General features: G+C 39.4%; 1 protein-coding gene across 11 annotated transcripts in view; it reads left to right on the forward strand.

The window, feature by feature from the left end:
* DCC (DCC netrin 1 receptor) overlaps positions 1–25,667 on the forward strand; it is a 1,416,568-nt gene that overhangs the window by 1,170,628 nt on the left and 220,273 nt on the right. For all 11 annotated transcript variants that reach the window (XM_055559274.1, XM_055559275.1, XM_055559276.1 and 8 more), the window contains one exon: positions 21,602–21,796. In XM_055559274.1, the coding sequence (XP_055415249.1) occupies positions 21,602–21,796 (195 nt within the window). The remainder of the gene's footprint in view (positions 1–21,601; positions 21,797–25,667) is intronic.

The raw sequence follows: 25,667 nt of genomic DNA on the forward strand, positions 1-25,667 counted from the left end.
TATGTAATAGCACATTAATTCAAAGAATATTTATAGAAAGTTTTCCTAACATCAGACATTGTACTGAGCTCTGAGGATATAATAATAAATAAGAAAGATATGATTATTTTCCTTGTGTAGCTTAGAAAGCAGAGAAGGTGATGGCACCCCACTCCAGTGCTCTTGCCTGGAAAATCTCATGGGTGGAGGAGCCTGGTAGGCAGCAGTCCATGGAGTTGCGAAAAGTTGGACACGACTGAGCGACTTCACTTTCACTTTTCACTTTCATGCATTGGAGAAGGAAATGGCAACCCACTCCAGTGTTCTTGCCTGGAGAATCCCACGGACGGTGGAGCCTGGTGGGCTGCCATCTATGGGGTCGCACAGAGTCAGACACGACTGAAGCGACTTAACGGCAGCAGCAGCAGCAGTTTAGAAAGAAACATTCTAAATGTAGTCATAGGGAATCATCATTGTTATAGTACAAATCTGGTTGAATATTGGCAGTATCCTATAGTTCAACTTAGGATGGATGGCTAAATAGAACCATAGATAGGCAAACAGACGGATATAGAGAAGATTTGTGCTTAAAATTGAGACCTGATGCATCAACAAGAATTATCATTGCAAAGCATACATTAAAAACTGAGGAGAAGGCAAAGTAAATGCAGGTTTGAAGTCAACATAGGTCATAGTACTGCTATTAGGGTCTGAAATAAAGACCATCAAGGCTGAAACACAGAGATGGCACACAATTACTTTTGCAAGAAAGGCAGATTCTATGTTTGGCAAGACCAAAATAAGAATTTGAACTTTATCCTGAAAGGTTGTTGTTGAATCACGCGAATATACCAGGATTCTTGGCCCCCGGAGGAGAAGAATTCAATCCGGGGCTAGAGACTAGGCTTGATCGCTCAGAGCTTTTGTGTAATAAAGTTTTATTAAAGTATAAAGGAGATAGAGAAAGCTTCTGACATAGGCATCAGAAGGGGGCAGAAAGAGTAGCCCCCTGCTAGTCTTCAGCTGGATGTTATATAGTCACTAGCAGTCTGTTAATGAAAGAAAGGAATTTCTTAAAATTCAGAATGGCACCAGGCCCCTCGCCCATAAGATGCATTTTGGGATAATCTTGGCACCATATGGTTTATCCTGGGCCATAAAATGGTTAACTTGAATCTTAAAGAAGGGCAGACCACTATACAAATAGTTTCATTTACATAGATTAGGGGAACAATATCTGAGTATAACATACTGGTTTGTCAAGTAGGTTCTGGGCCAAGAGGCTGAACCGACTTGGAGACAGAGTTTGGGGTAAAGGCATAGTACATTAGCATAGCTTAAGACAAACATTTCCTTAAGAAAAAGGCATTGGTTATCTCTAGGCTCAAGAATAGCTAACTTCAGGCGAAACCAGGTGTCATTATGGCAACACAGTATTTTAAGAGAAACCTCCCTTTAAATTTGTATAGAGAAGGAAAAAAAAATATTGCTAGTTTGTTTCCTCCTGCCGCTTAAGAGAGATAAAAATGTCTGACCCTTGCAGGCTATTTCCTCCATTTGGAGACCCCTCTCTCCTTGGGGACTCCTAGATTTCCTATCAACCTGCCTAGGAAATGACTCTCTCAATCCTAAGAATATCATTAAAGCTATAACCTGCTTTATCCAAAGCAAGCCATGAAATAATTTTTTAAAACTACTGACAATTATGTTTGCAATTTGAAGAAAATACCCTGTTTAAAACCCAAAAAGTGTATTAGAAGTAGACCCTGATGCTGGGAAAGATTGAAGGCTGGAGGAAAAGGGGACGACAGAGGATGAGATGGTTGGATGGCATCACCGACTCAATGGACTTGAGTTTGAGCAAGCTCCAGGAGTTGGTACTGGACAGGGAGGCCTGGCATGCTGCAGTTCATGGGGTCGCAAAAAGTCGGACACGACTGAGTAACTGAACTGATACATGGGCCAATTCAGGACTACCTTACAATAAAGTACATTGAGCCTTAGAAAATAAATATTATTTAACTTGTCTTAGATAAATCAAGAAGTCACAGAGCTGCATCAAGTCACACTTTGCAGAGTGTATACCCTTCAGTATTGGATTAGGGAAGTTTAAATCATGTGTTCATTCTTTCAACATATATTTCTTGTTGAAAGTTTTTCTATACCAGGCATTATTTTAGGTTCTAGGGGCAAAACAATAAACAAAGTCACTATTCTCAAAGAGTATAAATTTTTGAAGGTAGAAATGGTAGTGACAAATGATGTGAAAAAAAGGAAGTATGGCAGAAGGTATAGCAAATGATGAGGGAGTACTGTTTTATGTAGGGATTTGAGAAGATCTCGCACATTAGGCAAAACATGAGCACAGATCTTGAGAAAGTGAGGGAAACGACCATGCAAATAGTTCAGACAAGAGCCCCTGGTGCAGAAGAAATAGCAAGAATAGACATCCAGAGACTGGAGCCCCGTTGGTGTCTGAAGTATGACAAGGAGGTCAGGAGAGCTGGGCCCAAAGTCACGAGAACATGATTGGTCTCATGTAAACAATACAAGGATGGCTAGGATGTGCTATAGGAATAGTTCATTTCTCTATTTTACTTGAGAAATTACTTTTAACCTTTATATATTGTGCTTTATGCTCTCTTCTCTCCATTGTAGTATATATTGTTATCTTTATTTTTAAAGAGTAAGTTAAGCTAAGAAAATTAAGCTCACTTGATCTCACTCTGCTGTTAACTATGGAGCTGATACTCAAGACCAGGTTGGGTGAGTCAGTGTCCAGTCCAGTTTATCAAACATAAGTGTCCATGAATTCTGTAGAACTGACCCAGTGATGGTAAAAATAGTGATTCAAGGCAAAAGATTCTAAGAAATGAGGTCATATCATTTACCCAAACTTAAGGGACTATGTTTCTTACTGGAAGGAGTGAAAATAAATGAAGTGGAGGTGCTGAAGTTCCCATAAAATACCCGGGAGGAATGGGATGCTCCGCTGACTTGCGTGCTCCTACTCCTTGCTCTGAATGACTCACACTGTAAGCAGAACCAAATGTAAACTCGCAGCTCCTGGGATGGCACAAGACTCCCACTTAACTACATTCTTTTCATATCCCTTGGATCTAAGTAGACTCCATCTCATACACATCTTTTTTTTTTTCATTTATTTTTATTTATTTATTGAATTTCATTTTTGCCTGTGCTGCGTCTTCGTTGCTCTGTGAGGGCTTTCTCTAGCTGCGGTGAGCAGGCTTCTCATTGCAGCGGCCTCTCTCGTTGAACAGCACGGGCTCTGGAGTACACAGGCTTCGGTAGCTGCATCGCGTGGGCTCAGTAGTTGTGGCACGTGGGCTTAGTTGCCCTGCAGCATGTGGGATCTTCCCAGGCCAAGGATCAAACTGGTGTCCCCTGCATTGCAGGGTGAATTCTTAACCCCTGCACTACGAGGGAAGCCAATTTCATGCATCTATGCTAATCAAGGGCCTCTATGCAGTGCTCATGCATAGAGTCTTAATAAATGCTATTTCTTTGGATGTTTGAACTGTACCATGTTTTTAGCTTAATAGTATCTCTCTTCTCATGCAGCATTTCTCCCTTTGTTTCTCCTTATTTGAGTACTGATTCAGTACCTATGGTGTGCCAAGTAATGGGCAGTACAAATGTGAAAAACAGGAATAACTCTCTTGAGGCATTAACAATGGCTGCAGTGAGTGAGCAGGCTTCATAAGAACAAGGAGTACTTAAAGCAGAAACTTCAGGGAAAGGGGACTGACAGCTAGGATTATAGAGAAGGGTGTGTAGGACAGAATAGTAAACATTTTTCAAAAAGTATGGCTTAAGAAAAAGCACATCTATCATTATTAGCTCAGAATTCATCCTCACTCCTACTCCTTTACCAACCAATTATCTTAACACATTTCATCACATTTCGTCTGTTGCCTCTTCACTCATTCTTTCACATCTTCATTGGGTTAAAATTGTTTAGACCTTTGGATTAAAATTGTTTAAACAGTTATCGTGAACCATAAGAACTGGCCATGAACATTAGCAATCTGATAAAATGTAAATACAAATTAATAGAAGAAAGCTAGTGGAGTCCATACTTCTTGTACATAATGCTGTTATAGTTTATGATTTGAGATAATTAGGGTTTCGCATGTGGAGCAGTGGTAAAGAATCTGCAATGGGGAGATGTGGGTTCAATTCCTGGACCAGGAAGATCCCCTCAATTCCTGGACCGGGAAGATCCCCTGGAGAAGGAAATAGCAAACCACTCCAGTATGCTTGCCTGGACAATTCCACGGACTGAGGAGTCTGGTAAGCTACAGTCCATTAGGTTGCAAAGAGTTGGACACAATGGAGTGACTGAGTATGCATGCACCTGTTCTATACTCCTTGAGAATCATTAGCCTTTAAAACAGAGTGGAAACTAATAGTCAGGGCATTTAACTGTACAAGTCTGGGCCAGATGTGTTTCATTTGCTTTGTAAAGCACTGGTTTCACTTGCTGCACTAAAAGACCACACATTTGATCCTAAGGCTGTCTCAACTTCTTGACCCATGATCTCTCTTCACTGAGCTACTCCCTGAAACTGAATCTGATTCCTCTTCCTTCCTCTGGTTTTTCTTCATTTGACTGCATCATTCAAATATTAAAAAGTGTGAGCTTGGATAAGAATTAAGATTTGGATAAATGGACAAGCCCAGAAGTGGTCATTAGTAGCCCCAAAAGAATGTGCAGCCTGATGGCTTTCTCTCTATCTGAAAATATAGAAATAGCATAGAATATGGAACCTATACAGAATCTATAGAATAAACATATACATATATTTAAGCTAGGGGGGTTTTCTTTAAATATTCATCTGAGATTTTAACTTATTCAAGTAAATGTTTAATTTATAAATTGAGATTTAGATGACTTTTATCAGAGTTTTCAAGGCTAAGCTTTCTGAAGTCAGATTTCCATATAGAATGGCTTTGATTTCCTTTAAGCTTTTGGATAAGGAGCAAGCAATCTTTGTGAAAACCACTTGAAATGAGAGGTATTCTTTGCTGTAACCAGAGAAATCTGCGCTGGGAGGGAGGCCCAGTGTTGGACCTGCTAAGTGTATGTTACTGGATAGCTGTCTCTCCTTGCTTTTGAGTCTCCTTGTGAACTCCAAGCTGTGATTTATTCATTAGGGTGATAACTTTAAGCCTTGCACGTCAGTTCAACAGAAGCAGTGATGCATATAGATAGCTGAAAGCAGTGAAAGCCATTCCCTCTCTTTCTATGACTTCTGTAGTTTCTCTTGCCTTCTCTGTTTGGCTTAAGCAGGGTGAAGATCAATAGTAATATATGTTAAGCAACATAAGCAAATTCTGCTTCCTGGATTCTTACATAAGGAAATTATCTGAGGGTGATGGAAGGGTGGTGTGGTGGGAAGCACTGGGCAAAATATATTTAGTGAGGCATTATTTACGATATTCAAATTTAAAAATGACTTTGATATCATACAATTAAGAATGTGTGTAAACTGTGTAATGATTATCCAATATAATCTGGCTAGTAAAATAATATACTTAAATTAAAAAAAAAAAAAGCAGTAATTTGGAGAAATACTCCAGTTCCTTATGGATCACCCTTTTAATTAAGATGTTTTGTTAAAGTAATTATAGAGCCAAACCTCACTATTTGTTCAGGGTTCCCTAAAAGCATGTTTGCTATTACTAACAGCTGGGAAGTTTTAAAATATTTATTTTGCATCTCAAAATATCAGCTTAAAAAAACAAAATCATTAGAATTCCCCAAAGCTCTTATGTAAATGTCTTGCATAGGATATGAAGGAATTTTTGATTAAGTTCAACAAGGCATTCTCCAGGAAACAGCATGGGTATCCATTTGTGCTGCTTAAAAATAAAATTAAAGTGAACAGGTAGAAATTGTTATACAAATCAGTAATGATATAAATTAAACCCTTACCATAAAATGGAGGAGCTTGACTAGCAAAAATTACCCATGCAGAGAATCCTGAAAATGCAACAGTGATGTAAGCAAAACCTCTGAATCTAAGAACAGGCTCTAATTTCCTGCCCCCAGGAAACAGATAATTAGCCCTGTTAGCCTGATCAGTTCAGTTCAGTTCAATCGCTCAGTCGTGTCCGACTCTTTGCGACCCCAAGAATCACAGCACGCCGGGCCTTGCTGTCCATCACCAACTCCTGGAGTTCACCCAAACTCATGTGCATCAAGTTGGTGATGCCATCCAGCCATCTTATACTCTGTCGTCCCCTTCTCTTCCAGCCCCCAAACCCTCCCAGGCCAAAGTGTTGGAGTTTCAGCCTCAGCATCAGTCCTTCCAATGAACACCCAGGACTGGTCTCCTTCTTGGATCTCTTTGCAGTCCAAGGGACTAGCAAGAGTCTTCTCCAACACCACAGTTCAAAAGCATCAATTCTTTGGCACTCAGCTTTCTTCACAGTCCAACTCTCACATCCATACATGACCACTGGAAAAACCATAGCCTTGACTAGATTTGGACCTTTGTTGGCAAAGTAATATCTCTGCTTTTTAATATGCTATCTAAGTTGGTCATAACTTTCCTCCCAAGGAGCAAGTGTCTTTTAGGTAATCATAAAGTGGAATTACTGCAAATTCACTTCATTTGCAAAATGAGCCACAAAAGAACTTCTGTCTTTTGGAATCTGCATGATAGGTGTAATACTCCTTGGGCACATGGCATTGAGGAAGATCACATTAAAGTTTATTTTAAGAATAATCATAAACTCTAAGATGATGAGATTACCCAGAAAGAAGAAACAGTGCATATCAGAATTATTATATGCATTCAAAAAATAGACTCTGAAAAGTGGGGCATCTCCAGGCAGAAGAATGAGAAATGAGAAAAATAAGTTTTTGACTAATTGTAAGAAATTAAATAAAGAGTAGAAAAGAAACAAAGAAGGAAGGAAGAAGAAGAGAATACATGGAAGAGTTGTGGTAGGCTGCATAATGCACCCCACCCGCCCCCGCCCCCCAGCCCGGGCTGGGAAATATCCATGTCCCTGAATTCTCTAGGGGGATCCACTGTGGTCAGGTTTTCTTGCATGCATGCAAGCTAAGGCGCTTCAGTCGTGTCCAACTGTGCAACCCCATGGACTGTAGCCCGCCAGGCTCCTCTGTCCGTGGGATTTTTCAGGCAAGAATACTAAAGTGGGTTGCCATTTCCTTCTCCAAAAGTGTTCTTAGAAGAAGGAAACAGGAAGATCAGAATGACAGGAGGTGTGACAACACATACACGTATTCATACATACATATATGAAATGGGTAAATAATTTTATATTGATAACTACCAATATTCCAGTCATGGAACTTCAAATCTCAGATATACAACACTTGAGCAATCAAAGCATGTAAACAAGTTCTTTCCAAAAAATTGAGAAGGCCAATTCAGATTTGAGAAATAATTTATTTAAATGATTAGAAAAAAATAAAAACTTTAAACATGAAAAGTATATAGTCATTGAAATGAAATGTCACTGGATGTGTTAAATAATATAGTAAACATAGGTGAAAACAAAATTAACACATGGTGATAGATAAAAAGAGAAAATTCTAAAGACATGAAACATGAAATAAGAAAATTTAGCAAGCATCACTCATAATCCCCAAAGAAAATAAAGAATGGAGGAGAAATGATTTTTCAAAAGATAAGAAGTGAGAATTTTCCAGAATTGATGAAATACATGGATTATCAGACTCAGGAATAATGCTTTAGCTTTGATATATTGAACAGTACAGAGATAAAGACAAAAAGAAGAGCTTAAAGTGCCCCAGAGAGAGATTACTTATCTAGGAAGTATAATTATATTGATGAAGAATTCCCAATAGTAACAATTAAACCAAGATGCAATGAAATATCTGCAAAGTGCTGACAAAAAATTTCCATCATCCCCAAATTGTATAGACAACTGAATAATTACAAGGAGAGGAGAAACATAAACACCCTTCACATAAAAAGAATTTATCACCACTATCTTTTTTGTAAAGGGCCATACTTTTTAAAAAAAGATAAAAAGAAAATCATTAGAAGTGTGATTAGGGAAATTGATTTGCAAAATAATGTAATATATGGGCATATCTGAACAAATTATGACTTTATAAAACAAAAATTATAATACTTTGGAAAGTTAACAAAAAGTTGACAAAAATGACGTGGTAAAGGATAAGAGATCATGGAGATTAAACAGTTTAGAGATTTTTTTTTAGTGTTGTTCTTATGAAAAGTAAAGATATAATTAACTCTACATTTCAAGTTTCATAACCTTTCAAAATTGAAAAGTGACAAGCTTAAGGATATAGAGTATATAATTTCTTATTCAGTAGAGGAGAAAAAATAATGGTGGGGGAGAGTGCTTTAGCCTATTCAAACAAAATCATGAAGATAACTAATTGTTACAAATAAATAGGAAGTTAAAAGTATATAATAAAATGACATAAATCCTCATATAGTAATAACAATAAGCATAAATGGATTAAGCTCACCAGTTAAAGGATAGATTATTAACTGAGATTTTTAAAACATCAAGATATATGATATTTATAATCAGCAAATATAAACTATTAAGATGTGAAAGAATTAGAAGTAAAGGGATGGAGTAAAAATGCTAATCATTCTAACAGAAAATAAATATAGATTTATCTTTGGTAGTTTTCTAAAAGCCAAATATATCTTTTGGGACAGAGAGTTACTACTCAATGTTAAAAAGATTAACTTATAAAAATTTGTAAATTATAAAGAAATACATAATAGTTATAAAGATATGGCTTTTATATAACATACATTTATCCTATTTAAGCAAATCTTGATGGATCTTTATGGACAAATTTAGAAAGCCACTGTAACATTTGAATATACTTTTGTTATAGAAGCAGTAAATATGTAGTATTGCAGGTGGAAAATATACACCACAAAGCAACACAGGTTACCATCCAAAGATTATCAGACTATTACTCTTAACATCCTAATATATATCCTTTAATTCCTTATGATAGAGTTAAATGATGATTAGAAGTGAATGTCCACTGCAATAAACAAGCAACATTTACAGTTTGTAGAAGTGAGTGACAAGGAAGATGATATCCATTGCTGAGAACAAGCACTGCCAATACAAATGAAACATTAGTATGTATCAGAGCTGTCTGGAAAGAGTGTGGGTATGTCATTGGCTTTCTCTAATTCTCTGTTAAAAAATATATATATATATATATATATATAAAATATGTATATATGTATATATATATGTATATATAGGCTATTAAGGACTGGAGCTAAACTCTAACAGAATGACCCATAATATGCAGCATACTAAATAGAGAACAGATATATCAAAGTCCCAACAACTTGGCAATGCCTTGTCCATAGTACACGGTACACAGCAGCAATCATTTTCATTTTCAGGAGCCAGAGGAGACAAATCTTGCCGGTGACCAAGACAAAATGACATTAATAACTGTACTTTTGTGTTGTTTCAACATCAAAAATTTAAACGTTTTCCTTAAAGAATTTCATATAGAGAGAGTTATATAAAATTGTGGTAATTTTATATGTAATGAGTTGTACATAATGATAATTGTATTGAACCTCATAGGAAATGTAGACTTTGTTTCTATATTTTTGAGCACTTTGTGCCAGGAACTATTCTAATTATTGGCATTATAGAGAATTTATGGAGAGAGATGAGACAAAGAATAATGAAATAGGTAGCACAGTAAGTGACCATAAACCCTATGGTGGGGAAAAAAAAATGAGATTATTAGGAGATGAAGAGTTTAGGTAAAGATTGCAATTTTAAAATATGGTAGCTAAAGAAGTCTGAAGTGGGAAATTAGATAACAAAACCTGAAGAAAGTCAGGGAGGAAGGCGTATCTGAGGGAGAGCTTCCCAGAGGTACAGCAAGTGCAATGCCTTGCGGCCAGAGTATGTCTGTCACCTTTGGGAAAAGTCAGGGTCCGACACGGAGTAAATGGCTGGGGCGAGGTGAGCAAGGGGGAAAGTGGAAGGAGACGAGGACAGAGAACTAAGGGTGCAAAGGGGTGGCTCACACATGACCCTTTAGGCCATTGTAAAGAACCTGGTCTTCCAGTGTGGGGCGGGAAGATAATCAAGCAGATAATGATATCTGCTTGACATTGTCTTATTTGTTTGACATCATCTCATTTGTATTTTATTTGTTTACACACATGTTCACACTGTCTTCATGCAGGTTTATTTTAAATACCCTTTATATGCTGGTGGCTTCTCATCTCTTGATATAAATTTCTCCGCAGTCTTTCTCCAAAACCTCAGACTGATATACACTATTTGCCTGGTATCTATGCGTGTGACTAGTAGGCACCTTGCATTTAACATGACCAAAGAATTTGTCTGTTTTTCCTCAGTTCATTATATCATTCACCAGTTGCCCAAGCTAAAGATCTCTGACTTATCGTGGAACCTCTTCCTTACACAGCTCTGTTGACTCTGCCTCTCAAATGCCCAAATACTTACACTTCATCTCCACCATGGTCATCCATGCTAAGTCACTTCAGATCAGATCAGATCAGATCAGTCGCTCAGTCGTGTCCGACTCTTTGCAACCCCATGAATCGCAGCACGCCAGGCCTCCTTGTCCATCACCAACTCCCAGAGTTCACTCAGACTTACGTCCATCGAGTCAGTGATGCCATCCAGCCATCTCATCCTCTGTCGTCCCCTTCTCCTCCTGCCCCCAATCTCTCCCAGCATCAGAGTCTTTTCCAAGGAGTCAACTCTTCACATGAGGTGGCCAAAGTACTGGAGTTTAAGCTTCAGCATCATTCCCTCCAAAGAAATCCCAGGGCGGATCTCTTTCAGAACGGACTGGTTGGATTTCCTTGCAGTCCAAGGGACTCTCAAGAGTCTTCTCCAACACCACAGTTGAAAAGCATCAATTCTTCGGCGCTCAGCCTTCTTCACAGTCCAACTCTCACATCCATACATGACCACAGGAAAAACCATAGCCTTGACTAGACAGAACTTTGTTGGCAAAGTAATGTCTCTGCTTTTTAATATGTTGTCTAGGTTGGTAAAACCTTCCTTCCAAGGAGTAAGTGTCTTTTAATTTCATGGCTGCAGTCACCATCTGCAGTGATTTTGGAGCCCCCCAAAATAAAGTCAGCCACTGTTTCCACTGTTTCCCCATCTATTTGCCATGAAGTGATGGGATCAGATGCCATGATCTTTGTTTTCTGAATGTTGAGCTTTAAGCCAACTTTTTCACTCTCCTCTTTCACTTTCATCAAGAGGCTCCTTAGTTCTTCGCTTTTGGCCATAAGAGTGGTGTCATTTGCATATCTGAGGTTACTGATATTTCTCCCAGCAATCTTGATTCCAGCTTGTGCTTCTTCCAGCCCAGCAATTCTCATGATGTACTCTGCATAGAAGTTAAATAAGCAGGGTGACAATATACAGCCTTGACTTACTCCTTTTCCTATTTGGAACCAGTCTGTTGTTTCATGTCCAGTTCTAACTGTTGCTTCCTGACCTGCGTACAGATTTCTCAAGAGGAAGGTCAGGTGGTCTGGTATTCCCATTTCTTGAAGAATTTTCTGCAGTTTATTTTGATCCACACAGTCAAAGGCTTTGGCATAGTCAATAAAGCGGAAGTACATGTTTTTCTGGAACTCTGTCACTTTGTCGATGATCCAACAGATGTTGGTGATTTGATCTCTGGTTCCTCAGCCTTTTCTAAATCTAGCTTGAACATCTGTAAGTTCATGCTTCATGTATTGTTGAAGCCTGGCTTGGAGAATTTTGAGCATTAATTTACTAGCATGTTGGATGAGTGCAATTGTGCGGTAGTTTGAGCATTCTCTGGCATTGCCTTTCTTTGGGATTGGAATGAAAACTGACCTTTTCCAGTCCTGTGGCCTGGAAGTTTTCCAAATTTGCTGGCATATTGAGTGCAGCACTTTCACAGCATCATCTTTTAGGGTTTGAAATAGCTCAAGTGGAATTCCATCACCTCCACTAGCTTTGTTTGTAGTGATTTTTCCTAAGGCCCACTTGACTTCACATTCCAGGATGTCTGGCTCTAGGTCAGTGATCACACCATCATAATTATCTGGGTCATGAAGGTCTTTTTTGTACAGTTCTTCTGTGTATTCTTGCTACCTCTTCTTAATATCTTCTGCTTCTGTTAGTTCCATACCATTTCTGTCCTTTACTGTACCCATCTTTGCATGAAATGTTCCCTTGGTATCTCTAATTTTCTTGAAGAGATCTCTAGTCTTTCCCATTCTGTTGTTTTCCTCTATTTCTTTGTACTGATCACTGAGGAAGGCTTTCTTATCTCTCCTTGCTATTCTTTGGAACTCTGCATTCAAATGGGTATATCTTTCCTTTTCTCCTTTGCTTTTCACTTCTCTTCTTTTCACAGCTATCTGTAAGGCCTCCTCAGACAACCATTTTGCTTTTTTGCATTTCTTTTTCTTGGGGATGGTCTTGTTAACTGTCTCCTGTACAGTGTCACAAACCTCTGTCCATAGTTCATCAGGCACTCTGTCTATCAGATCTAATCCCTTAAATCTATTTCTCACTTCCACTGTATAATCATAAGGGATTTAATTTAGGTCATACCTGAATGATCTAGTGGTTTTCCCTACTTTCTTCAATTTAAGTCTGAATTTGGCAATAAGGAGTTCATGATGAGCCACAGTCAGCCTCCGGTCTTGTTTTTTGTGACGGTATAGAGCTTCTCCATCTTAGGCTGCAAAGAATATAATCAGTCTTGCTGGGAGCCAGCGTGAGGAACTCCACCCATGGCAAAGGTCATGAGGAAGGAGGCTCGGCATATGCAAAGGCAGGATTGAGCCTCAGGAGTCCCCCTGTAAATTCTCAAGCATCTTCCCCCAAAACTAGAGTCTGCCTACTTTACTGCTTTGTGCTCTCACCTATACCTCTGACTTTATGGGGGGCTGTCCCCCACCACCTCTCTCTGAAAAAGAGTTAAATTACAGCTCCAGTTAATAAAGTTCCTGGGCGTGACAAGAGTGTTTTAGTTCACAACTGTGAGAGGCATGAGATGTTCTAAACTGTCTGAATGCAGATTCCTTTGAGCAGTTAAAAGATTGATTAGAAATTGTATTGGTGAAGGGTTTTTCACTTGTTGGGCCAATGTTTGCTGCTAAGTTTCCATATCCCTTACCTACTGTGTCCCTGGCAGTGTATTGATTCATATAATTGGTGTATAGGAATATAAGTAGTAGCTTTAATGTTTGTAACCTTGGACCCTTGAGTTAATTCTTTTTCTTGTTATAGCCCACCACACCTTTGCCCTATAGAAATGCAACTTTATCTAATGCTTTTGGAGGGTGGCACCTGACTAATCACCTTTAGAAAAATAAGTTTTCTGAAGAAAGGGTCTTAAAATGTTAACAGGCCTCTGGGCCAGAAGATGATGTAAATCACCTAAACTTTTGCATATGATAAGTTTGCAGGAAGAAAGCCTGGCTTACTGCTGACTCTACCCCTTCCCCCATTATCCCCTATGCACAACTTAAGGTATAAAAACTACTTTGGAAAATAAAGTGCGGGCTCTGTTCACCGAAATTTGGTCTCCCCATGTCGTTCTTTCTCTCACCTTCTGGCTGAATTTCCATCTGGGGCGTGGAGGCTCGTCAAGCCTACTAATTTTGCCTGGGCTTCTAAGATCTGACAGGGGAGGCCTTAGTGTCTCCTCTCCTTCAGGAGAACGGGAGGACGCCTGCGACCTACGTAGGTGATGCAAATTCCTTATTTTGGAATTTTATTAGCTTTCCACGTAAACCAAGTTATTCAGCCTCTTTTCTCCACTGATTTTCCTCACTGAGCTATCCTTATTTAACCACTGTTTATATCCTTAATTAACGTTTAATTAAGCAATTGTTTCCTGATCCTCACTGACGCCGTCCCTGCTTCGAATTCCCTGGATCCACTGGGGCTGGACCCCGGCAAGTCTGATTTCATTGTTGACCATCTGGTGATGTCCATGTGTAGAATCTTCTCTTGGGTTGTTGGAAGAGGGTGTTTGCTATGACCAGTGTGTTCTCTTGGCAAAACTCTATTAGTCTTTGCCCTGCTTCATTCCATATTCCAAGGCCAAATTTGCCTGTTACTCCAGGTGTTTCTTGACTTCCTACTTTTGCATTCCAGGCCCCTATAACAAAAAGGACATCTGTTGTGGGTGTTAGTTCTATAAGGTCTTGTAGGTCTTCATAGAACCATTCAACTTCAGCTTCTTTAGCATTACTGGTCAGGGTATAGACTTGGATTACCATGATATTGAATGGTTTGCCTTGGAAATGAACAGAGATCATCCTGTCATTTTTGAGATTGCATCCAAGTATTGCAACTCCAGTAGTTTGGCCACCTCATGGGAAGAGTTGACTCATTGGAAAAGACTCTGATGCTGGGAGGGATTGGGGGCAGGAGGAGAAGGGGACAACAGAGGAGGAGATGGCTGGATGGCATCACTGACTCGATACACGTGAGTCTGAGTGAACTCTGGGAGATGGTGATGGACAGGGAGGCCTGGCGTGCTGTGATTCATGGGGTTTCAAAGAGTCAGACACAACTGAGCAACTGAACTGAACTGAAATGATTGCATTTCAGACTCTTTTGTTGAATACAATGGCTACTCCATTTCTTCTAAGGGATTCTTGCCCACAGTAGTAGATATAATGGTCATTTGAGTTAAATCCACCCATTCCAGTCCATTTTTGTTTGCTTAATCCTAAAATGTCGACGTTCGCTCTTGCCATCTCCTGTTTGACCACTTTCAATTTACCTTGATTCATGGACCTTACATTCCAGATTCCTATGCAATATTGCTATTTACAGCATTGGATTGCTTCCATCACCAGCCACATCCACAACTGGATGTTGTTTTTGCTTTGGCTCTGTCTCTTCATTCTTTCTGGAGTTTTTTTTTTTTTTTTTTTTTTCACTGATCTCCAGTACATATTGGGTATGTACCCACCTGGGGAGTTCATTTATCAGTGTTCTATCTTTTTGCCTTTTCATACTGTTCATGAAGTTCTCAAGGCAAGAATACTGAAGTGGTTTGCCATTCCCTTTTCCAGTGGACCACATTTTGTCAGAACTCTCCACCAAGACCCATCCGTCTTGGGTGGCCCTACATGGCATGGCTCATAGTTTCACTGAGTTAGAAAAGACTGTGGCCCATGTGATTAGATTGGCTAGTTTTCTGTGATAGTGGTTTTCAGTCTGTCTTCCCTCTGATGGGTAAGTATAAGAGGCTTATGGAAGCTTCCTGATGGGAGAGACTGACTGAGAGGGAAACTGGGTCTTGTTCTGATGGGCAGGGCCATGCTCAGTAATTCTTTAATCCAATTTTCTCTTGATGGGTGGGGCTGTGTTCCCTCCCTGCTATTTCAGTTCAGATCAGTCACTCAGTCGTGTCCGACTCTTTGCGACCCCATGAATCGCAACATGCCAGGCCTCACTGTCCATCACCAACTCCCAGAGTTCACTCAAACTCACGCCCATCAAGTCGGTGATGCCATCCAGCCATCTCATCCTCTGTCATCCCCTTCTCCTCCTGCCCCCAATCCCTCCCAGCATCAGAGTCTTTTCCAATGAGTCAGCTCTTCACATGAGATGGCCAAGGTATTGGAGTTTCAGCTTCAGCATCATTCCTTCCAAAGAACACCCAGGACTGGTCTCCTTTAGGATGGACGGGTTGGATCTCCTTGCAGTCCAAGGGACTCTCAAGAGTCTTCTCCAACACCAGAGTTCAAAATCACGCTGCAATTTACTTTGGGCGAAACTTTACTTTTGGCCTTCTTCACAAGATTCCTTTCATGTACTGCTACAGTCAGTGCCCCAACCCTGCAGCAGGCCACCACTGACCCACGCCTCTGCTGGAGACTCCTGGACACTCACAGGCAAGTCTGGGTCATTTTGAACATAGGTGTATAATTATCTTTTTGAATCTCTGCTTTCAGTTCCTTCAAGAATATACCCAGGAGTAGAACTGCTAGATCATATGGTAATTTTACTTTTAATATTTTGAAAGACTACCATATTGTTTTCCAGAGCAGCTGCACCATTTTGTATTCTCACTGGGTAACTGCTTCTTCATCTTCTTTATTTAACTTCTATGGTCAAGCACAATGACCTTCTGTTTCTTCAGATACTAAGCTCACTCTTATTCTGGAGGTTTTGTAGTAGTTATTCTTTGTGTCTATAAAGCTTTCCACCCTGAGGTTTATTTGACTGACTCTTTCAGATCATTCTCCTTTGATTTTTCCATGGATACCTTCCTTGGTGTGTCATATATAACATTCAGTTTTATCCTATATCCTAGCTTTCCAATACCTCATGGTTTCTTTGTTTATTCTTAAATTTTTTGGCCTTATGTCCCCCCAAAACTCTATCCCAGTACCTAAAACTGTGACTGACCCATTGAAAATGCACAGTAATTGTTGAAATGTCACTGTGATTAGTCAGGTAAATTTCATTAGCAAAAATCTGTATCATCACTCAGAGAATCATAATTATTCTTTAGAAATAAATAAAAACAAGGCAGAATTAATAATTCCATAGTCAGTCAGGAATGGCAGTTAAACTAGTTATCTTGACTCTGGTAGAAATTTGCAGCCTTGTTAATTTGGATGTTTCAGGCATAATATGTTCTTTGGTTTCAAATTATTTCAGTAATTACCTTACTGCTTCTCTGTGCTTTAAATATGCAGTCTTTATCCTCGAGGTATTTATACATGAACTTGCAGACAGCAAATTTTAGTTTTGATCTTCAAACAAAGAGTACTCACATCACTTACTTACCTTTCATAGCTAATTGTTATAAATCAATGTTTTATAGTTCATCCCAGTAGTAACCACTTTCATAATCTGTAAGCTCAGCTGTGTAAGACAAAATTCATCCAGGTGACATAAAAGGAAATTTTTGTCTTTATTTTGAGAAGTGAGTAGGTAGGTACAAATGGGTTATTCCAGATTATAAACAATCTCCTAACACAGTTATCTTTATGATGAGGTCATACATTTTCAATGACATAAGTCTAATACTTGACAGACACCATTCCTTCTGGCCCAATGATATTAATTGTATACTGAGTCCATTAAATGTTTAGGTGAGAGGTAGTATATACTCTAATGTATCAACACACTTTTTTTTTTATCATGTCAAAAAGTATTTAGAGGTTTTGATCTAGGATTGAAAATCCTCTTATAAAGTGAAGATTAAAGATGAGTCATGTACTGACAGCCCCTCTTCTTCAAGAGCCAGTTTGTGCACTCATTTTCAGGGTATCCTTAAAGCTTTGACAGATGTAATTCTGTGGGTATTAATTTAACTCACTTTCAGGGGAGATGCTCTATGGCTTCCAGAAAAACAGATAAACATTTATTATGAAAATACTTTTTTTTCCTTCTGAAAGATGTTGAATGTTGTCACTCAGTTCAATTCAGTTCAGTCGCTCAGTCGTGTCCGACTCTTTGCGACCCCATGAATCGCAGCACGTCAGGCCTCCCTGTCCATCACCAACTCCCGGAGTTCACTCAGACTCATATCCATCGACACAGTGATGCCATCCAGCTATCTCATCCTCTGTTGTCCCCTTCTCCTCCTGCCCCCAATCCCTCCCAGCATCAGTCTTTTCCAATGAGTGAACGCTTCCCTGTGGTGGCCAAGGTACTGGAGTTTTAGCTTTAGCATCATTCCTTCCAAAGAAATCCCAGGGCTAATCTCCTTCAGAATGGACTGGTTGGATCTCCTTGCAGTCCAAGGGACTCTCAAGAGTCTTCTCCAACACCACAGTTCAAAACCATCAATTCTTCAGTGCTCAGCCTTCTTCACAGTCCAACTCTCACATCCATACATGACCACAGGAAAAACCATAGCCTTGACTAGACAGAACTTTGTTGGCAAAGTAATGTCTCTGCTTTTGAATATGCTGTCTAGGTTGGTCATAACCTTCCTTCCAAGGAATAAGCATCTTTTAATTTCATGGCTGCAATCAACATCTGCAGTGATTTTGGAGCCCCAAAAAATAAAGTCTGACACTGTTTCCCCATCTAGTTCCCATGAAGTGATGGGACCGGATGCCATGATCTTTGTTTTCTGAATGTTGAGCTTTAAGCCAACTTTTTCACTCTCCACTTTCACTTTCATCAAGAGGGTCTTTAGTTCTCTTCACTTTCTGCCATAAGGGTGTCATCTGCATATCTGAGGTGATCGATATTTCTCCTGACAATCTTGATTCCAGCTTGTGCTTCTTCCAGCCCAGCGTTTCTCATGATGGACTCTGCATATACGTTAAATAAGCAGGGTGACAATATACAGCCTTGACGTACTCCTTTTCCTATTTGGAACCAGTCTGTTGTTCCATGTCCAGGTCTAACTGTTGCTTCCTGACCTGCATACAGATTTCTTAAGAGGCAGGTCAGGTGGTCTGGTATTCCCATCTCTTGCAGAATTTTCCACAGTTTATCATGATCCACACAGTCAAAGGCTTTGGCATAGTCAATAAAGCAGAAATAGATGTTTTTCTGGAACTCTAATTTAGTAGTATTTATTAGAATTATGATCAGTGTCCAGAAAATACCTCATTTCTTTAGAGATAGGATCATAGGGAGCATGGTGATATAAAAATCAGAATATCAGTTTCTTAATTTGCAACACACAGTCTCTGAAAATTTTTATATCAGGATAGCAAGTGCATTTTCTCTCTAGTAGCTAACATCAGTTGGTTCTATTCAAGACTGGAGTGTTTCAGTACTTTATTTCATTAACTCTTTTCCCCACCATATGAGACCCTTACTATCTTTACCTTCATTCTGCACATGAGGAAACTTTGACTTAGAGAGGATAAATCAGGTTTTAAGACTTCATATCTCATGAGTATCCAACACAAATTTGAATGGTTCTCTCGATTACTTCCAGAGCCCAAGCTTGGATTCAATCAGTATTTGTAATGTCAGTTTAATTCATAGGTAAACACAGAGAAGATAATTTGAGAAGGACACACAGCTAGTAAATGGCACAGCCTAGTATTAAACCAGACGTGCACACTCCAGAGTCTGTGTGGCTTTAATCCAAACCACTGTCTCATTTCTTTAATAATAAATACAGTTTTAACAGATGCAATAAACCATGGGTCAAGTACAGTCCCATTCATGCTGAGCAAATCATGGCCCTAAATTGTTTATCCTGACAATTTCTCAGGAAAGGACTGCTACATTTATTTTCATCTCTAGTTAAATCAGAGTAAATAATCCTTAGGCAAGACAGTTTTTCACATTTCATTTCCCTTTCTATTATTCTTACATCTGCCTTGATTTTCAGTTCATTTCAGTCGATCAGTCGTGCCCAACTCTTTGCGACCCCATGAATTGCAGTATGCCAGGCCTCCTTGTCCATCATCAACTCCTGGAGTTCACTCAAACTCATGTTCATTGAGTCGGTGAAGCCTTCCAGCCATCTCCTCCTCTGTTGTCCCCTTCTCCTCCTGCCCCAATCCCTCCCAGCATCAGAGTCTTTTCCAATGAGTCAACTCTTCACATGAGGTGGCCAAAGTATTGGAGTTTCAACTTTAGCATCAGTCCTTCCAGTGAACACCATGACTGATCTCCTTTAGAATGGACTGGTTGGTTCTCCTTGAAGTCCAAGGGACTCTCAAGAGTCTTCTCCAACACCACAGTTCAAAAGCATCAATTCTTTGACACTCAGCTTTCTTCACAGTCCAACTCTCACATCCATACATGACCACAGGAAAAACCAGCCTTGAGTAGACGGACCTTTGTTGGCAAAGTAATGTCTCTGCTTTTCAATATGCTGTCTAGGTTGGTCATAACTTTCCTTCCAAGGAGTAAGCGTCTTTTAATTTCATGGCTGCAGTCACCATCTGCAGTGATTTTGGAGCCCCGCAAAATAAAGTCTGACACTGTTTCCACTGTTTCCCCATCTATTTCCCATGAAGTGATGGGACCAGATGCCATGATCTTCGTTTTCTGAATGTTGAGCTTTAAGCCAACTTTTCCACTCTCCTCTTTCACTTTCATCAAGAGGCTTTTGAGTTCCTCTTCACTTTCTGCCATAAGGGTGGTGTCATCTGCATATCTGAGGTGATTGATATTTCTCCCAGCAGTCTTGATTCCAGCTTGTGCTTCTTCCAGCCCAGCGTTTCTCATGATGTACTCTGCATATAAGTTAAATAAGCAGGGTGACAATATACAGCCTTGATGTACTCCTTTTCCTATTTGGAACCAGTCTGTTGTTCCATGTCCAGGTCTAACTGTTGCTTCCTGACCTGCATACAGGTTTCTCAAGAGGCAGGTCAGGTGGTCTGGTATTCCCATCTCTTTCAGAATTTTCCACAGTTTATTGTGATCCACCTAGTCAAAAGGTTTAGTATAATCAATAAAGCAGAATTACATGTTTTTCTGGAACTCTCTTGCTTTTTTGATGATCCAGCGGATGTTGGGAATTTGATCTCTGGTTCCTCTGCCTTTTCTAAAAGCAGCTTGAACATCTGGAAGTTCACGATTCACGTATTGCTGAAGCCTGGCTTGGAGAATTTTGAGCATTACTTTACTAGCGTGTGAGATGAGTGCAATTGTGTGGTAATTTGAGCATTCTTTTGAGCCTTAATTTTACCCCTTATTAATGATACCTAATGAGAAATATTTTGCCTTATCATCCTGTTCATGATTTCTCACTGCAGGAGTACTGCAGTGGTTAGCCGTTTCCTCCTCCAATGAAATTAATTTTAGACATGAAACTAAAAGATGCTGGCTCCTTGGAAGGAAAGCTATGACAAACCTAGACAGCATATTCAAAAGCAGAGATATCACTTTACCAACAAAGCTATGTATAGTCAAAGCTATGGTTTTTTCAGCAGTCATGTACAGATGTGAGAGTTGGACCATAAAGATGGCTTAGCACTGAAGATTTGATGCTTGTAAATTATGATGCTGGAGAAGACTCATGAGACCCTTGGACTGCAAGGAGATCAAACCAATCAGTTCTAAAGGAAATGAACCCTGAATATTCATTGGAAGGACTGATGCTGAAGCTGAAGCTGCTGTGCTTTGGCTACCTGATGTGAAGAGCCAACACATTGGAAAAGACCCCGATGCTGGGAAAGACTGAAGGAAAGAGAAGGGGGCGGCAGAGGCTGAGATGGTTAGAGAGCATCATGATTCAATGGACATGAGCTTGATTTAACTCTGCGAGATATTAAAGGACAGAGGAGCCTGTTGTGCTGCAGACCGTGGGGTTGCAAACAGTCAGACATGACTTAGGAGAAATATATGAGAAAAAAGAAGCTTAAGGGGAAAAAAAAATCTGTTAGAATAAAGATATGTGATGCTACAGTGCCTCTGGAGGGAATTCAGTATCTTCTTGTGCTTAAATTCTGTGAAAGTCAAATCAAACGTGGAAATCACATCAGAGGCTGATACCAGGAAGAACTTGGGCAAGAAGTGATGCACCATTTGAGGGTCTGTGGAACATGATGTTAAGCTTTGTTTAAGTGGTACGTTTTACCGTGCTCTGTGTTCTAATATGAAAGATGCTGATGGTCCTCCTTTTGAATTCTAGAGTCTCAAGTTCCTGACCAGCCAAGCTCTCTTCATGTGAGGCCCCAGACCAACTGCATCATCATGAGTTGGACCCCTCCCTTGAACCCAAACATTGTGGTGCGAGGTTACATCATTGGATATGGTGTCGGGAGCCCTTACGCTGAGACAGTACGTGTGGACAGTAAGCAGCGCTACTATTCCATTGAGAGGTTAGGTAAGTAGCTGTGAATTTTCTTCTCATAAGGAAAAAAAATGATTTATATTTAATTGTTTTCTCTTTTGGAAAATTGCTCTTTGGAATTTGATGACAGTTTATTACAGATATCCATAACTCTTTTTCTATCTATCAGTCTACTCATGTAGCCTTCTGTACACATACATGCATTTTTTGTCTGGACTTTGAGTTAGGGAATTTTATCTAGACAGATACAGAGCAGTGGGTGACCTCCTGTGTCATAAGAATACAGTGCATTGGAACATTTTTTTTTTTTCTTTTTTCCTCTGTCAATGGAGACTTCTAATCTTAACAATTCTTACAAAAAGAGTCAGCATATTATTTTTCTCACTAGAAAGTTACTGTTGATTTTTCTTAAATTTTGAATTATACAGTCACATTATCTTTTCTCCCAGTAGTATTTATAGACAAAACTTGGTGGCTCTCATGACAACAAGATTTTTTAGAAAAGAATTTTCAATCAAGCCAGTAACTCAGAGCAATCAAACTCCTCTCCACATATCTTCCTGGTCCCTTTCAGTTCAAGTTCTTTTACTGTGTTTTACCTCATTTTACTCAACATAATAATTCTAAGGTGATGTTTCTGAACTCATTGAAAATTTGTTTATTCAGAGAGAGTTAACAGGTATAAAGTTTTCATATTCATTTTATATCAATTTTCCATAATGCAATGAGATTATATCATTAGCAGAGGGAAATAAAATGAATGTGTGTCATATGTAGGGTGCCAGGAAGTTAAACAGCTGTCATAAAGCAGAAGGCAAGTTGATTCTACCTGTTGATGTAACATGATATTATTTGCACTGAAGTACAGTGACCTTCTCAGTGAAAAGGCAACCTGATTGGATTGCTACTTATTTGCAATGTCTCTCAGAAACAGAGCATTTGTGATGAGAAGCCTGATTTGAATTTGAATAGCTAAAATGCAGTAGCAAGGAAAGGTTTTGTCAGTGCTGGAGGAAATCTGCACTGACCCATTCTCTCAGTAATTGCTTCAAACACTAATAAGAGGAGCACCTTCTGCAAATCTGCACAATTTTAGTTAGCTTGGCATTTGGAAATAATATTCCCTCCGTCAGTCCCTGAGTTTGAATGCAGAGGCAATCACAAAATTCATATTTTATGGCCTTCAAACCTATGTCAGGGGACTCTGATTTGTCCATTATACAGTATACCACACCATCTCTAACAGTTCATCTTGATGCCATGCACCGGAGGGAGAGAGACCCGTGGCAGTACACAGGCTCTCGAGCAATGAGGTCAGGATGCCAACTCACAGAGAAGTCATGAAGGAAAACTGCATTGTTTCACCATGTGCTTTTGATAATGGTGCTTCTTATTACAAGGAGACTCGCCCATGAGTTTCCAAGTCTAGTAAAGTTGAGGCATTTGAGAGATTAATACTGTGGCTGCTGCTGCTGCTAAGTCACCTCAGTCGTATCCGACTCTTTGCGACCCCATAGACGGCAGACCACCAGGCTCCCCCGTCCCTGGGATTCTCCAGGCAAGAACACTGGAGTGGGTTGCCATTTCCTTCTCCAATGCATGAAAGTGAAAAGTGAAAGTGAAGTCGCTCAGTCGTGTCCGACTCTTCATGACCCCATGGACTGCAGCCCACCAGGCTCCTCCGTCCATTGGATTTTCCAGGCAGGAGTACTGGAGTGGGGTGCCGTTGCCTTCTCCATAATACTGTGGCAAATCTTTCCAAAAGCTTAAAGAAGAGATTTTTCCATTGTAAGATATGTTTTAAAGAGCTAGGAAAACTGATAAAGGTAAAAATGGAATATGAACCTGTCTCAGTGATAGATAAGCATGAGTATGCACGGTAAAACTTATCTGAAAAGAGAAATTACACACATACAGCCACTCCCTCCATCCCCCCTCCACCCGCTGCCACAAACATATGTATTTAAATTCTGTTGAAACTTTAAACATAGTACCATGTCAAAACATAGGGTTTCCCTGGTGGCTCAGATGGTAAAGGATTCACCTGCAGGGCAGGAGACCTGGGTTCGATCCCTGGGTTGAGAAGAACCCCTGGGAGAAGGGAATGGCAACCCACTCCAGTATTCTTGCCTGGAGAATCCCATGGCTAGAGGAGCCTGTGGGCTCAGCCCATGGGGTTGCAGAGTTGGATACAACTGAGTGACTAACACTTTCATGTCTTAACATAAAATGTAAAACAGTTGTTTTATCATTATTGTTCCACTATCTCCATGGTTATACAAATAAACTGGTATTCTTTTAATATGAATTTCCATCACTTGGCCAAAATATATGTTAAACATAGCTGAAGTTCTAATTTTTATAAAGATAAAAGATTCATTCGAGTCAACATTTGAACTCTACAAAGAAACCATCAATGTTTTATTTATTCTATTAAATATTAAAATCAGCATATCAGTTTTATAGTATTTTTTAAAAAGGTATTTAAAATGCAATTTTAAAGCTTTTAATTGAGACATTTTATATGAGGCTTCCCAGGTGGCTCAGTGGTAAAGAATCTGCCTGCCAAGCAGGAGACACGGGTTCAGTCCCTGCATTGGGAAGATCCCCTGGAGAAGAAAATGACAACCCACTCCAGTATTCTTGCCTGGAGAATTCCACGGACAGAGGAGCCTGGTGAGCTGCAGTCCATGGGGTCTGCAAAGAGTTGGACATGACTTAGAGACCAAACAGCAGCAGAACAGCGTGACAGTTTTACAATTAAAAATGAATTAAGGAAAATTCCAACGCATTTAAACATAGGGTCAGCCATAACTTGATATCAAGTATTGATATCATGATTGTATGTTAGACTGTAAAAAGCTATGTGGTTTGTAACTGACCAATAAACCTCCTTTTTTCTTTGGTGAGAGACCAGAACTTCCAAATAGCGTTTTGTTTATCAGGTATGGTAACTCACTATTTAGACACCAGGCACTATGACCTGCATTAGGGCTAGAAGTACATGACCATTTTGAAAAATATCTAATGTTGCCTGATTTAAAACAAAACAAAACACAGCTTGCCTAGTGCAGGCGTAGAGCTTCATTAACCAGTGTTTATTATAAGTAATCCTTTGAAATCTTCCTCCTTTTTAGTTCAAAAGTCCTAAGGTCAACTTTGGTATAAAAGCATGGTATATATCCATGATATCTGAATTATAGCAGTGTTTCAGTTCAGTCACTCAGTCATGTCTGACTCTCTTCGACCCCATGGACTGCAGCACGCCAGGCTTCCCTGTCCATCACCAACTCCCGGAGCTTACTCAAGCTCATGTCCATTGAGTCAGTGATGCCATCCAACCATCTCATCCTCTGTCATCCCCTTCTCTTCCCGCCTTCAATCTTTCCCAGCATCAGGGTCTTTTCCAATGAGTCAGTTCTTTGTATCAGCTGGCCAATATGTTGGAGTTTTAATGTTTAGCAAAGTTAATTTAAAATTCTGTTCCTTTTGAAAAGAACTTAATATTTATTGTCTAAAAATCTATTGATCAATTTATCCATCAATCACTTTATCTTTTTTTATAATTTTTTAAAAATTTTATCTTTAGTTGAAGGATAATTGTTTTACAATATTGCATTGGTTTCTGCCATACATCAACATAAATCAGCCATAGGTAAATCTATGTCCCCTCCCTCTTCAGCCTCCTTCCCACCTCCCACCTTTTTACCTTTGTGGCACTATTTTTCTAGATAATGAACTAGAATATATATAGAATAATATATAAAGTATACAATTTATTGAGTTCTTAAAAGAGCTTTATTGAATTTTAATTCACATACAATATACTGTGTAGTTTTAAATTTCTTCTTTAATATCTCTCAGCAGTGTTTTTTAGTTTTAGTGTAGTTGTTTTGTTGTCTTG

The sequence above is a fragment of the Bubalus kerabau genome, chromosome 21 (genome assembly GCF_029407905.1).
Source record: "Bubalus kerabau isolate K-KA32 ecotype Philippines breed swamp buffalo chromosome 21, PCC_UOA_SB_1v2, whole genome shotgun sequence".
NCBI lineage: Eukaryota > Metazoa > Chordata > Mammalia > Artiodactyla > Bovidae > Bubalus > Bubalus kerabau.